General features: G+C 43.1%; 1 protein-coding gene across 1 annotated transcript in view; it reads right to left on the reverse strand.

Annotated features, from left to right (window-relative positions):
- Positions 1–248: 248 nt before the first annotated feature.
- Positions 249–14,919, reverse strand: part of PLBD1 (phospholipase B domain containing 1) — a 37,219-nt gene continuing 22,548 nt past the window's right edge. The window contains exons 6-11 of the mRNA XM_068668993.1: positions 13,824–13,968; positions 7,034–7,234; positions 6,783–6,923; positions 2,785–2,970; positions 1,534–1,640; positions 249–501 (exon numbers count right to left, since the gene is read on the reverse strand). Coding sequence (XP_068525094.1) covers positions 334–501; positions 1,534–1,640; positions 2,785–2,970; positions 6,783–6,923; positions 7,034–7,234; positions 13,824–13,968 — 948 coding nt within the window. The 3' untranslated portion in view covers positions 249–333. The remainder of the gene's footprint in view (positions 502–1,533; positions 1,641–2,784; positions 2,971–6,782; positions 6,924–7,033; positions 7,235–13,823; positions 13,969–14,919) is intronic.

Consider the following 14,919-nt stretch of genomic DNA (forward strand, 5'->3'; position numbering starts at 1 on the left):
AGCTGCTTGGTTTGGCCCAGTCCTGAAGCCAGGTCCCGTGCCTAGAGACAGATCATTTCAGCTGGTCACACTGCGTTCACTCATCCCCTGGGAGTAGCTGTGATGATTGCTCAGATCACCAAAAAGCAGTGCCATGCCCACTTCTCATCCATCCTAGGCAAAGGACCACCCTGCGCAGAGGCAGCCCACCTCTGTGCAAAGCACCCAGCAGGCAGGACAGGGGGAGGCAGGCAAGGCACAGGGATGGGTACATCCAGCTGGATTTATTACACACAGGAATGAAAGTTTCCATCAAAAAAAATAAAATCTCATTTTGGAATATCAGTGCTGATTTTACAGGATCGGCCTCATGGTGACGAATTTGAAGTTGTATGACTCAGGCAGGCCCTGGTGGCGTGTGTGGTTAAACCGTCTCCAGGTGAAGACAGGGAGACCACCCTGTACGGGGGGGCCGTTGATGGCAGTGGCTGTGAACGCTGAAGCCAGGCGGAAATCTGACACCTGTAACAGAGGACAGGAGTTCAGGGCAAAATTGTTGCATGATTGACATGCACCCATCCCAGGGCAGGAACAGCTCAGGGAGATTCGATAACAATACGGTAAGAAACTGAGCAATGGGAAATGCATGCTGGTCAGGCAGCATTCCTCCCCTACAGAGGCATCTTCAGCCACAAACAGCCAGTGCTGAAGGGCAGCCCGAGTCCACGCTGCCCTCTAGCCCTTGCATTATGCAGGGTGAGAAAGGCAGTCGGTCTGCCCTCAGGACAGTCCTGCCTGTGTCTGAGTGCCTCCAAAAGTCTGGGTAGGCAGCGTAAGAGCCAAGCCGAGAGGAGATGCTCAGCACTGGCAGTGCCAGAGCAGCCTCCATAGGGCCCATCTGAGCAACGGAACCACCCAGAGGAGCAGCAGGCTGGTCCCCATGGGATAAAGCACTGCACAACATAGCAGCACGTCAGGGCTGGACAGCTGTGTGCTCAGGTATTGCCCTTCACAGTGAAAATACTGTACAAACTGCCTAGAAAAAACTGCTGCTTTCTCCAGGACAGGGGGTCTAAGGATTTTCTCACCCAAAAAGCAAGGTGACCTTTGGGGAACTTTGCTTGAAGCAGTTTTACAGAAAGGTGGAGACCTGGAGCAGTGTGACTCACTAGAAAGCCAGGCCTCTGAAAAGGTAAAACTAAAATGAGGACAAAGACACGTTCTGGTGGGCTCTGGGGAGGCACCCACACAGCCCCCACTACCAGGAGGCTGGGGCTCTACAACAGTTACCTTCCCCATCGTCCTCCAAGTGATGTGAGGACTTATTTCAACCTTCACTAACATTCCTCCTGCTGGAAAGCCTTGGGACTTAATGCCTAAACACCACAAGTCCCCATGGCCATCATTCCCCATCAAGCACTGGGACAATGAAAAGAGATAACAGACAGGCCTGGCCATGCCCATCCTAGGACAGGGAAATTTGCCACAGGTTTGAGAAGAGCACAAACAGGTTGCAGCAAACCTTCAGCAGATATTGAGAAAAAGGTTACTTACCTTGGAGTCGTAGCAGCCTGCAGGCACTGGAAAGGAAGGATTCAAGTCTTCCCTGCAGCAAATGGTGTTGCAAGGATTGTGTTCAGCGTAAGGATCACGCTGGTAGTCTGGGGAGAAATGTGGCGGGGAGGGAAGAAAAGTAATCAAATTAGTCCCTTCACCCAAAGTCTCTACTACTGAAGCAAAGTCCCCAAACCACTAAATGCTGGCTAAGTGTGCTGGCAGAAACAGTCTATCACTCTGCTTTCATGCTCCTCCTTAGGTACTAACTGGAAAATCAGTGCTCAAGATGGGACATTAAGTAGACAAGCTCCTAATCCAAATTCATACAGTTATTTCTGCCTCCCAGGGCACCACCACCAACCTGTAACCACAAACATTTGTAATTCTGCATGACAAAAGCTTGTGGGAACTTTATGAGGAGAGAAAAGTGGAAGAGAAAGGGATGGGAGAGCGGGAGAGTATAGCAGTGAGATCCCATCTTTTCCTCTTCTGGACTAAAATAAGTGGCAAGGAGCAAAGCCTTCAAACACCCACTGCAGTAGCTGTGAGCTAGCAGGGGAAGGACAAGCCTCAACATCTATGAGCATGCTGCTACTCACAGCCCAAACAGCAGCAATACCCCACCCTGGGAGAGGCCTCCCAAACCCCAAGCCCAGTAATCAGAGTGCTCCCTGTAATTGGGAATCAAAATATAGCATCTAAAGCTATCTGCACTTAAAGACGGGCTTAGCCAGAAGTTAATTAAGCTGTTTTTAATCCAGTTAAGGAGAACCCTGTCAGGGAAAAGCAGAGCAGAACATTACCTACTAAAAATCACCCTTCTTGAACAGAAGAGCACCAAACTGACCTGAAATTTTACACCAAATTCTCTGATCTGACATGACTGCTGCTTAGGATTTTAAGGCTTTTAAGATTTGTAGGTTGTACATGTGGCAGGGTAACAGCAGTCCTCAGAGAGTCTCTTTGAGTGTCAGACACTCTTTGCAAAGGTCGCACAGCTAGCCCAAGGGACATGACTCTGTAAGGAACCCAGTCTCTCTCTGTTAAGAGCAATTTTTAGCCTTGTTTCCTAGCTAGAGTCATCTTGTGTTGTTTTTTATTTATTTATTGTTTTGTGTGTATACTCTGTACCTAGGGTAATGTAACTCTGATCTGTAAGTAAAGCTGCAGTTCCCCACTAAAACAAAAAAGTAAAGGTCCCACTGCTTTACTAAGATCAGCTCCACAATATACAAGTGTATTTCTTACTGTTGTATCTCATGATGTACTTCATGTCTTCCAAGTTAGTCACTTTGCCCTGGTCTCGACGGAAGATTTTTGCTCTTGGAGCAAGCTCATAAGAAAAATCCAGGCCATACTTCTCAACATATTCTGCATACCCACTGAGATTGTAAATCTTCTCGTGGAAAGGGATGTTGTATGAAGGCCAATAACCTGACGGAGACACAAAACAACCTGTTAGTCACTTGGAAAAGCTGAACACTCTTGTTTATATCAACAAAAGCAAAATAAACCATTTCCCATACCACATCACCTTAACCAGATTTCGAGGAATAACAGGTCAAACTGGTTTGAAAGCAACAAAATAAGGCAACAGTCACTGGAACGACAGGGGTTGACACCCTACATAACACCACTGGGGACTGTGCACAGGCAGCCCGTCCCTAGACTTCCACCCTGAGGACTCATCCTGCAAAGCAGCCAAGATCAGACTTGCAGGAGCCTGAGGTGGACACAGACCAGCCACAGCCCTTCTGCAGAGGTTACACTCCTCTGAGCCTGAGAGCAGTGAAAGATCATTTCCCTCCACCAAACTTCCTTGCAAGAGGCCTTCTCTCCCCTCTTCCCATCTCACCAAGGCAGTCATGCACTGTGCTGAATTGCCAGGGACAAACACAGACACCACACAGAGCAGCGATGAGGGCAGATGACAATTAAAAATGAAGATATAAAGTCTCCTAAACAAATATACACTGATAACATAATGAAGGTCCCAAAACAGCAGATAGAAAGACACCCCAGGTCTCAGCAGACGTCCTGGAGATAGACAAACAGGAACCATGGAACAAGAGATAGTGACAAGTGCACATCTGTTCCCCATCAGCCTTTGAGGGATAAGAAGCAATTGACCTCAAGAGAGCAAAAACCCATCATAACTTTTCCAAGAGCAAGTGTTAATCCTGCACTTCTCTGCAGGATTACCAGCCAGAACTCCAGAGAGTTTGGCTAGGTGATGTAACTGTCTGAAACAAGGCTACTGTAGGAAGAAAAAAAACTTGTGAAGAGCCAGGAGACCATCTGGGTACCTCAAGCCCTAGGAGAAATACACTAGATATCTATACCTCCCCACACACACTCTTCAAGGCAGGCATCAAGGAGTCTTTAGGCAGAGACTATATACCATGAGCTAGTCCCAGCATGTGCTAGTCCCAGGACCAGCATACTTTTAGCTCCCTTCCAAAGCACGAACCTTCCCATTGTCAACAGGGAACGTTGCTTCTGAAAAAATCTGGCTTAGAGACTTACTATTTCAACTCTAGTAAATGCAGCACTCCATTTATTAACATAGCCCAGTACGACATGAGGAGTCTGATGGTAAAATGCTCAAGTAAGTCAGCTGGGAGTCACTGACAGCGAGATGCACCTACACAAACCGAGCTTCCTGAAGGACAGATACGCAGACACCATCAGCACTGGAAAGCTGCCTGAGCAGAAGCCTTACTAGCTTGGGTCCTGTTCAGCACAGGTGGAAGTACCCTGTCTGCTGGCATTTTCTAAAACAGAACCTTTGAAGTTCTCTTCCAGAAAAAGCTCTTTTATGTCCTAGGCCCTGCAAGACTGCAAATCCCACACTGACAGTGCAGCATCCAACCTGAGGCAGGCTTTAACCAAGGGCTGACACAGGCCATTGAAACCTGCCTGTCAGGTCTGGCAGTGTGAACAGTGAGGAAAAAAAGAGTAAAAAGTGATGTAATGTTGGAAGGGGGCAGGGGGATGACATGAAGGTAGCAATAGCTGTCTGAGACAATACCTTCCTCTGCCCAGAGGGAGGATCCCAGCAGTGCTGAGAGGAAGGGCAGGGAAAAGATGAGAAGCACATGGTGGAAGAGACTGAGATCACAAGTTTTGATTGGAAATGGTAATTTTGATACTGAAATGGATGCGCTACTCACTCATCATCAGCAAACATCTGATCTGTAGCCATTCCTGTGCCCTGTCCCTAAGCTGGAGCCAGTACTGCCCTCCTCCACTTCCTCTAGAGGGTTCCTGAGTTTTCTTCATCAACATACAGAAAGCTCCTTGACAACTTTGCCTGGAAGGGGCAACATAAAAGATTCCTGATTTTTAGAAGTCACCTGCACTGGCCTAACAGACAAGCTGACAAAAGCCATAAAAATCTTTCCATTTGCAAACCCATATAAAAAAAAAAAAAAAAGTTTGTTTGTTTTCCAGATCCAGGTCTTACTAGAGCGATGTCTGCCTTTGTTCACCTGAGAACTCAATTCTCATTCTCTGCTGTTCCTAGGTTTATGCCTGAAAGAAATTAAGAAAAATGATTGTGGTGCAAATAGATGCTTGCTCTCTCTGAGCAGGCCAGAGTGGTGAGAAATCTTTGAACACCAGCTACAAGAAAATCACAGAGTGCGCCAGGGTTTGCTACTCCATACACTGTACGCCAGCTCTGTGCTTGAGAAAGGCAGCTTCCTTCACCCAGGCTGCTCCAAGCATCAGGGAACAGACAAATCCCCCCAAAGCCCCTGCCCTGGGTGGCATGGAGGAATCCAAGACTGGTGCTCAGAGAACCAGTGCTGGCTTTTAGCAGCTGAGGTCTCAAAGGCAGCACTTCTGCAGAGCTCAGCCCACCCTGAGTGCTGTTAAACATTTAAGCTTCTGGAGACTGGGTGACTTCTGCTGCAAGATCCAACGTACACAAGGTGCATTTACATAACCTGGGAAGAGCCGTACAGTAAACATAAAATATCATTGAACTTCTAATGCATGTCACCACTTTCCCACACAGAGCAGTCACAAGATCCCTTAGGAGGGAATAATCGGTTAGTGGGTGTCCAAGCCCCCATGGACTCAGCCCTATGGGAATCCCACACGGCAGTTCTACAACCACTGCTGAAAAGGAACCCAGTAAGACTGGCCTGCCTGCACAGATGCCACGCTCTTGTGACATGGTTGTGCTACTTCAAGTGCAAAAGCTAGAGATGTCTTCTTTAGCTTGGTTGTCTGCACTACGATGCACGACACGCTGCAGAGGATCCCAAGGCATTTCACCATTGAACCACACAGAAATACTAGAAGATAAAATGCAATGGCCTGCTTCGTATCTTCCATGGATACAGGTGCCAGAAAAGCATAAATGGTAGAGAGGGGATCTTTCTACGTTATTGGTATGAAACATCTCAAGACCACATTCACATTGCAGCAGTGCCTCAAATAAGCTAGACTCTTCCAAGCACCCAGACACAAGGAAAAAATCCAAAGAGAAGCAACCCTAGCTGTCAATATAAAATGGCATTCCACGCACTTCCAGTGATCTTGATGATAAAGAGCAATTCTCATCAACTTAGCACCTCAGCACGTGATTAGAGGAAGGGGCACATGCTTAAATTTGTGGAAAGAGATCAGGCTTTTGGGTGCTGGCTTAACATGTCTATAAACCACTTGTGAATATAACCTGACAGTGGGTGTTTTATTTCACCTAGGTTTTTGTTTGTTTGTTTTCCAACAACTTACTGCTAGTCTTGCTGGGGGATCAAGGAATCTTTTGAAGAACAAGTTTATTAGATAACAGAACTCCAGAAAAGTTCAGGAGCTAAATCTAGTGCAAAGCTTCTCTCCAGTTTAAAAGCTCATCTCCTTATACAGCAACACACTCACCAAGCAGCCTACAGCATCACAGTTATTCAGCACAGCTGCAAATAGACCTCACCTTCCTCCTCATGGGTCTCTAAAACTGGGAAAAACAATACCAAAGGAAAAAAAAAAAAAAAAAGGAAAGAAAGAAGTCTATTATTCCCTCCCCTGCTTCTAAGAAACACACTCACCATATTTCTGCCATAGCAGACAGGAGAAGCGGACAGTGTTATTGATATAGCACCACTGGGACACTCACACAAGGCTTTCTAACTCAAACCTCAGCAATAGCATTCAGAAAGCTACAAAGGTACAAAGCACAGTCAGCTGGCACAAAGAGATGGCTCTCCTAGGCCAGCAAATGCTATAGGAGCTATTACCTTTCCGTAGAACATTCGTTTGATCAGAATATTCCACAAGGGTTGGGATCTGCTCAACAATATACAATGCGCCTTCATCAAGGCTCTTCTGCAGCTTTACCTTCTTTAGGTCCAGCACCATGTACTGATTGTTGTAGGTCCCTAGGTATGAGAGCAAAGAGTTACATGCCCTGCCTAGGGAAGGAAAGGGGTATCAGGGCAGGGGAAGGAACACATCCTTTCTTTTAATGTTCATATTTAACAGTACTTACCAGAGTTGCACCTCGAGAAAGTTTCTGCCCAAGCTTTGCCACCATCTGCCATCATGTTAGCAATGCGGACCCTCTGCCAAGCAAACAGGGATTCAGGCACCACTTGCTTAATGAGGGTTTGGTTGAACACACTGTTGGTGGTCTGCAACATTATCAAGCCGCTGCCAAGTATGTAAAAGTCATCCAAGGACACTAGAAAGCCTTAATCAATAAGACAAAAATTTGTTATCTCTCAACCCTTGTTGTATTCACAAAACAAACTCGAGACTCATTTATATCCCCTTGGCTTGGGTATGTGACTGGACATTTTAAATAAAGCCATAAAAATATTGAAGGTGAAATGGTAACTTCTGCAAGTATTTTGAGCCCACCTGCCAGTACAATTTCTCACTTGTCATGTTTTCAACACACAACCTGCTTTGTCTAGAGTATTTGCTTCAGGTTTGTGTCCCAACCTTTCCCACTTGGAAGTTTCCCCTGCATATGTCAAGCAATGTCTTATTCTGGGGAATACATAGTATAAAGGTCTAGCAAGTGTTTGTTCATAACAAAAATGTTTCTTCAAAAAAATGACAAAAATAGAACAAAAATACAACCTCCACAAACAGATCTTCATCAGCTTTTTTTTTTTTAATGGATCAACCTTTCTTTCTCCCTTCCTTTCTCCCCCCCCCCCCAAAAAAGGATCTCTTCTGTACTAAACAAACCAAGCAGAAAAGTTTTCCTACTTAGTTTAATCTTTTCCAATCTAACTATTCTGAAAAGCATCTCTAAGAAATGGGCACCTCCCAAACTTTAAGCCAACTCCTGTATACAAGAGAAAGTTCTACCTACTCTTCTCTGTGACATGCAACAGTCCTGCAAAACTCAACACAACCACAACTCTCAGAGCAGGATTCCTTTCCAGGTTATATGCCAACAGAAACATTAGGTCCAATCGCAGATCCCATGTCAGGAGGTGGTATACAGAACTGCAAAGGTCAGCTATAATGCCATGGATAGCTTGGCAACTATTTACAAAGCAGAAATAACTTGACTTTGAGATTCTCCAGAGGATACGGGGCTGGCAGTCTCCAGGCTGGGGAAGAAAAGTTGTTAACTGAGCTACCAGTCGAGAAGTTATCCAGAATGTGGTCTCTTGTCAATAAGTTTTTAATGGCACCACTCTTTAAAGAGTACACAATACTAAAATCTTCTTTGTGTAATACCTTAATAGTTGTGTCCCACTACAACATCTTGTACAGCAAGCCTTGTTAATACACTTTGCAAACAGAGTGAGGTCAGCAACCTATGATAACCAGAAAGACAATCCAGTCCTGCCTCATCAAAAAGGCAGACCTTCTTCTAGCAAAATTAATGTTTAAAGGCTCAATTTCAGCAAGATTTCTTTAAAATCCCCAAATCTCAAATCAGATCCAGGAAATACACTTTGCAGGTACCTGTTCTCTAATGATATGTCCGTATAGAACAGGCAGAGCACCCTGACAGCTTGTGGGTCCTACTACTTCACTCTCAAAAACAGAATGAGAGTGGCAATAAATAAAGAGTATCCGTAGCAGAATTCTTTCAAGTAAATACAGACAAGAAGGGAAACACTCTAAACTTGGCTCTGTCAGCCTGTTTTATACCACGACGCTGACTACTCCTGAGATAAGCTGCTGCACAGCAAGATGAGTGCTTGTCCAGAGACCAAAAAAGAAACTGTTAAACAACTGTGGTTTGAACTGAGCACTAATTCCTACGTGGATACCAGTACAAAGTGACCTACTTCAAAATAAACTGAGTAGCTTTGTCTCCTTTTTAAATCAACTTAAGCTGAGATAAAACTCGACTCAAAGTAAGTGGCAACTCAAATAATTAAGTCGAATGAGTTCTGTAGTTCAAATAATTTGCAAAGCTAAGATGAGCTGAAAACAAGTGGATTTCTTTCCAGGACTCAGTATTTACCAAGTTTCATCCCGCAGTACTTTTATAATACAGTGTGCCCTCCATGATACACCATTATTAGCTCAGTTATCCAGAGACAACATATGTCATTATGACTTAAGGTACAGGCACCCTTGAGACAAAATGAAGTTAAATACATATGACAGGTTTACCAAGGACAAAAGCATCCACAAAAATAAAACCCAGATGAAGCCTAGAGATAGTAGCAGATATTTGATGTCTTCTTGTGTTATCCTCATTTTTCCACTATGTATGAGAATCTGCTATAATTGAAATTGCCTTTTAGGTAAACTGTACAGAGAGATAACAGTGACATATTTTCCTCTGTAAACCCATTTCCCATTTTTATCAACTACTCTCAATCTTGTTGTTCTGTGTTTTTTCTTCCTCCCCTTTCAACGAACCTGACTCTTCCTATAAAAAGAAAGAAATAAAAGCACTTCTGACTGCATCTTCAGGGTCTGAGCCATTTAGATTCTGTTTCCAAACACCACTGGAAAACTGAAGTTTCCAGATTCTGGAACTTCATTCACACCACTATTAATGTTTTGGTTTGCTTGGTTGATTTTTTCTTTTTTTTTTTTTAAATCTGAGCCATAGTGTTCTCTGGGGAGTCATCACACTGAATAGTACGAGAATGGGAGGGACATGGAACAGAGATGTGCTCCTGACAGCTATTGTTCCTAAAGAGGTAGTTGCTGCTTTCTCAACCAGATGGAATCAACTTTTCTGGAATTTTAACTGGTCCTTGTGTTCATTCAGTGTCAGAAAGATGCAGTGTCATAGTCTGGAAGTCAGGGACAAGAGCCCTAGCAATCACCTCACATGGATGAGAGTAGCTCCAGCCTAAGATGCTCAATGCTCTGGGCTACAAACACACTTAACAATAGGAAGGGAGATGTCTTCTCTGGATTAGCTTTCTTAATCCCACCAGCAGATGCTTTTCATACCATGATTTATCTCCTGCCAGCTGCCTTCCTTTCACCTGCAGATCTCTCCTAGGTACTAGGCAAAGGTACACCCCACAATGGAGATGAGATACCAGAGTCATAAAGTGCATCAGATGCTTTTCCTCTGCTCGCCCTCAGGTTTTAGACAGATGTTGGAGGAAGCAAGAAATGTGGCAAAACCCATAAGCATGCTGGTGCCAGTGGAGAATGTGCTATTCCCCTGAATAAGGACCTAAAACCAGAATACAACATATTTAACAAGACTGTAGCTCACCTAGAGAAAGCAGGTCACTACCCAAACTACTGTGCCTGGGTCCAAATGGTAGATTCCCTTTTTTAAATGGGGTTCAAAACTAACTCTTCAAAAAAGCTCCACCCAAGTGGATGGGGATCTTGGAAACTGCAATCTTCTCCCTGCTGTCCAAGGAAAACAGGGAAATTTCATCAGCTAATAGGGCTAATATCTGGAAATGACTCAGTGGGGCAGTGTCAAACAGTGACTGCACAGCCAGGGGAATTTTTGTTTGGCCTTATCTGTTTTGTTTTTGTTTGTTTTTGTTTTGTTTTGTTTTTTACTAGACATGTCCTGCAAAAACAACACCTACCTAGTCTCTGTCATCATAGTTCTTATCCCTCCAAATGAGCAGAGCTTCACTCAACAGTTGTTAGCAAATGTTACTTGGCCTTTGCATTTAAGTTCACTGCTCTGCAAAACTCACCAGCAACATTAAGTACTTATGCTCAGTCTGAACAAGACACCAGAGGTGTCCAAGCATTCAGCTCAGAGCCACTCTTCCTTTCCAGAGGTTCACGGAGATGTTCTGCATACAGCTCTGCACAGATGCTTTCAACAGGAGAGAAAGCTGAAATGATGAGCAGGGTTCAAGTGAGGATTAGGATTAGTGTGGAAACGAGCGTAGGTGGTTAAATCATTCTGCAAGAGCAGAGATTACTGCTCTCATTCATTCCCCTTGCAAGTACCCCTGCAGTGCTACTGTGGGTCTGAAAGGGAGAAAGCAGAAAGGAGGAAACTTGAAAGAAACTGCAGCAGTAGTATTTAAGCATGCTGGCAAGAATATTGGAAATTGCTGAGGAAACAGGAATGGACTCTGCAGTTCCAGATCATCCTCTGCTTGCTGAGCCTCAGCAAAAGCAAGGAAGTGCAAGGCCCTCTAGCTGTATCATAATGCATATGCTGGTGTACATCACGACTAGCCAGTAGACTTAGATCCTTTAACCCAAGATGTAACAAATACTCTTTTTTGCAGTTTAATTTCACAATTTTAGCTGTATTTTGAAATTCAGTAAATAAATAATCTGGACAACTTTACTCTGATCTAAGGAGAAATCAGGGAGTCGGCACATTCGTTTTCAGAAGACAAGTGTTTCCTTGAAACATTTCTGACACAGCTTTTGGACAGATTAAGTTTTACTTCATAACCAGTCTACTGGACAAAGAAAGCTATGAATTATTCAGTTAAGTGCCACTGAAGGCCTGGAAGGAAACCTCCTTCTTAATGCTTTGTTTCCTCCAAAAGTCAATACTTCTATGTACGTTAGGATCATGTGGATCCCTCCTGTTCAGGGGATCTTACTAAGAACCAGTAAGAATGTCCCAGGAGGTACCTGTCAGGACAGAGAACAGGAGTGGGAACTCACATGCAGAGAGAAGTTACAGTTGTCAAGTTGAGCCATGGGCAGGACTTGTGGATTTCACGGTCAGATGCCCTGAAAATTTAGGGCTTCATCTCATCACAACATGGAGCAGAGTTTTCTGGTAGTTCCCTCCTTCCTGTGGGATGCCCTGAGATCATTACCAGACCAGTTGATTTTGTGTTTGCTCATCTGGAAAACTGCAAGTTTGTGAGCTACATTACAGCTAATGTAATCTGCTGTAGTCAATGGGTCACACTTGCCTAGTGCTTGCGATACTACCCTGTAATTAAGTGGCCAGTGAGCACACTTGACATACCACAGGTCTCTCAAACTCCACTGTAGCCATGGGAAGTAAGTTTTGCAACAGTTCTCACTGAATTTTGTTGGTAGAATGAAACCTTACCACATCACTGCATCAGAGTACTTAGGACAAGCAAGCTTTAAAATAAGCCCTCTCTTAAAAGTTCCAGACTTTTAAAGTCAGTGTCTTTTAAAAGTGCAGACACCAATCTCAGGGAAATGCACTGGGATTTTGTGCACTAGCAGGCAGACCCCAAGCATTTAGCACAGCTGGTTTTCAGGTACCCTCTCATACAGTGTGCTTTATCAGTCTTGTCAAAGCAGATGATACGTATTTCTCTCTATATAAAGACTCCACAAAAGGAACAACCCAAAGATACCTGCATATACACCCTCCAAAAAAAAAAACAAAACAACAGAGCAGTAGCATTAATGATAATAATAAAAGTCACTCTGTGTGGCAGATCCTGATCCCAAGTTTGCATCTGCAGCACAATACAGCATGCAACAGTTGGGAAACATAGCCACATTCTCCTAAAGGACAATACTATCTTCAACAGTATTTTTTCGTGAGATACAAGATCCAGAATGACCTTCTGTACATTCACGTGATGAACAGAGCTCAGACAAAAGCCTTCACTTTCTACCAGGTTATACAGGCTTGGCAAAATTCCTTCTGACAAGAAAGTCAAATTCCTCAGAGAAAACCCGTGCTCCTGAAAGGCTGTACACTTTACAGGCATTTGCCAAAATAACTCTGACTCGTTCCCTAAAGCAAAAATCCCAGGAAAATTGTGTTCCTGAGGGTTACTGGGTCAGAAATCCACAATAAAAGAAAAAAAAAAAGATTGCTTTCAATGTGAAATGAACGCAATTGCTTTATTGAACAGTTTCAGGAGTCCAAGCCAAAAAAGACCCCTGCCTTTGTAGTAAGACAAGCACAGTAATAAATCAAAGCACATTTTGCAATCATCAGTCAACACAATTTCATCAGAATCAAATGATCTTCTACAGCACATATTTCACTTTAAAAAGTTGCAGATTTGAGTGTTTGGCCATTTTTTAATTTGAAATTCCACCTTTAAAAATGTATGCAGTGCTAACTCCTCCAAACAATCTTAAATTTGCTTTGTTTTTTCATGATCACATTTCTTGGTGCTAATTTGAGCTGTTTGTTAGTTATTAAAAAAAAATTAAAAAAAATAACAAAAACAGCAAGAGTACATATTTCACCACTGAAATGTTAAGTACCAATAATTTCTAATATTCTTCCAGGAAACTTGAGAACACTACATGCTGCCTCATCTTCCCATGGGTAATTTTAAATACTCTGGCTGGATATATTTCTGACATGTAAAATACGCATTAAAAATACCTCCCTTTGCCAGTTTCTAGAGAAGCAGCAAGAGGGGGGGGGGGGGGGGAAAGTTTGCTAACCCAACATCAAATGGTCTCTATAATTTCAAATGGCTAGTGTTTGATAGTGTCTAGTAATGCTATTACAGCAGAAGTCATACCGCGGTACTAAACACAAGTGTTCAAAACCTCGTTATTACCAAACATGTGAATGCTGTCAGCAAGGTACTAAGTTCAATAGTTGAGATGGCTGTGCACGACACAAAGCAGAACTCAAAGCAGCGTGTTTGCGTGAGAGGTAGTAGAATATTTAACTAGTACTACTCTGAGCACTAGATGTGATTAGCCAACAGAAAAAAAAACACAAACATACAAACAAAAAAAAACACCACCATGAGATGTTTAGGCCAGAAAACTGAACAAGGCATTTTGTCCTCCCCATGGCTAAAAGGATTAAGGTACATTGAACCCAATGCTTGTTGAGGTATAGACCTTTTTACAGGCAAGATATCTGCAAGCCAAAGACAGTCCATGTCATCTTGAATACCTTTTCTTTTTTTTGGGGGGGGAGGAGACCTTACCTGGGTAACTGCTGAATGAGACACGGCCAGTCCTAGTGTATGGGTCAACTATATTGAAATTCCAATGCTTGTATATCCTCAGCGTGGCTGCATATGTAAACCAGCTGGAATGGGCAAAATATATGTTCTCATATCCAGGTAGAACCTGGAAAACAGAAGCATAATGATGAACCATTTCAGGCCCTACCATACTCTGCATGTTTTGTACTTGACAGAAACCAGGAGAACAATTTGTTTTAAGCAGTCTAACTGCATTGTTCAAGAAGGAGCAGATTCTTGTGCTTTTTAATTGTGTACTGAACTTTTTTAATTGTGTACTGAATTTTTGAAACCTTTGGAGATAGTTCTTGCCAATGTGTTGCTTTCAAATCATTGTCATTGTTCAAAATGAAACAGTTTAGGGTTTTTTTTTTTGGAGCACCCGTGTACCAAGACATGTCTGGTTTCCCTCTTCCTCTTAAATGTTGGTATTTATGCACTCAAATCATATCTCTACAAACATACCAAACATTAACTTAGAACATGCTCTTTCTGTGAAAACACCTTTGGGAAACTTTAAAGCACAGAAGCAAATGCAAGTAGGTATGTATTTTGAAAAGATACATATCGATAGTATGTCTTCTCAAAGCATTTCCCTGTTTCTAAGACTTATTGCCACCTCAAACATTTTGTTACAGTCAAATATTGAATGAAGGTATCTCAGCTGAAGATAAACATTGTTGTTCTGGAATACTTGAATCTCCATACACTGACTACATGTTTGACAATTTTAGTAGAAAAAATTAATTGCAGCCATGATGTATTAGAACCTTAGATTTTAAAAGAGTTTTCTTCCTGTCATTACCCCCATTGGAAAGCTAATACAGAATATCACTGCTAACACTAAGAAAACTTTCTCTAATTTCTGGACTGTGTTCATCCACCATCCACGAGCCTCACACTCCCATTTGTTCTTATGCCAGCACAAAGTAACCTTTTCCCTACTTACATTCCCAGGGTATTTGTAAACATTCATGGTATCCCCTTCTGACCTTCACTTGGCAAGATGAAATAAGTTACTCTCATCCAGTTTCCTCTCCACAGTAGCTTCCCATTC

The sequence above is a fragment of the Anas acuta genome, chromosome 1 (assembly GCF_963932015.1).
Source record: "Anas acuta chromosome 1, bAnaAcu1.1, whole genome shotgun sequence".
Lineage (NCBI taxonomy): Eukaryota > Metazoa > Chordata > Aves > Anseriformes > Anatidae > Anas > Anas acuta.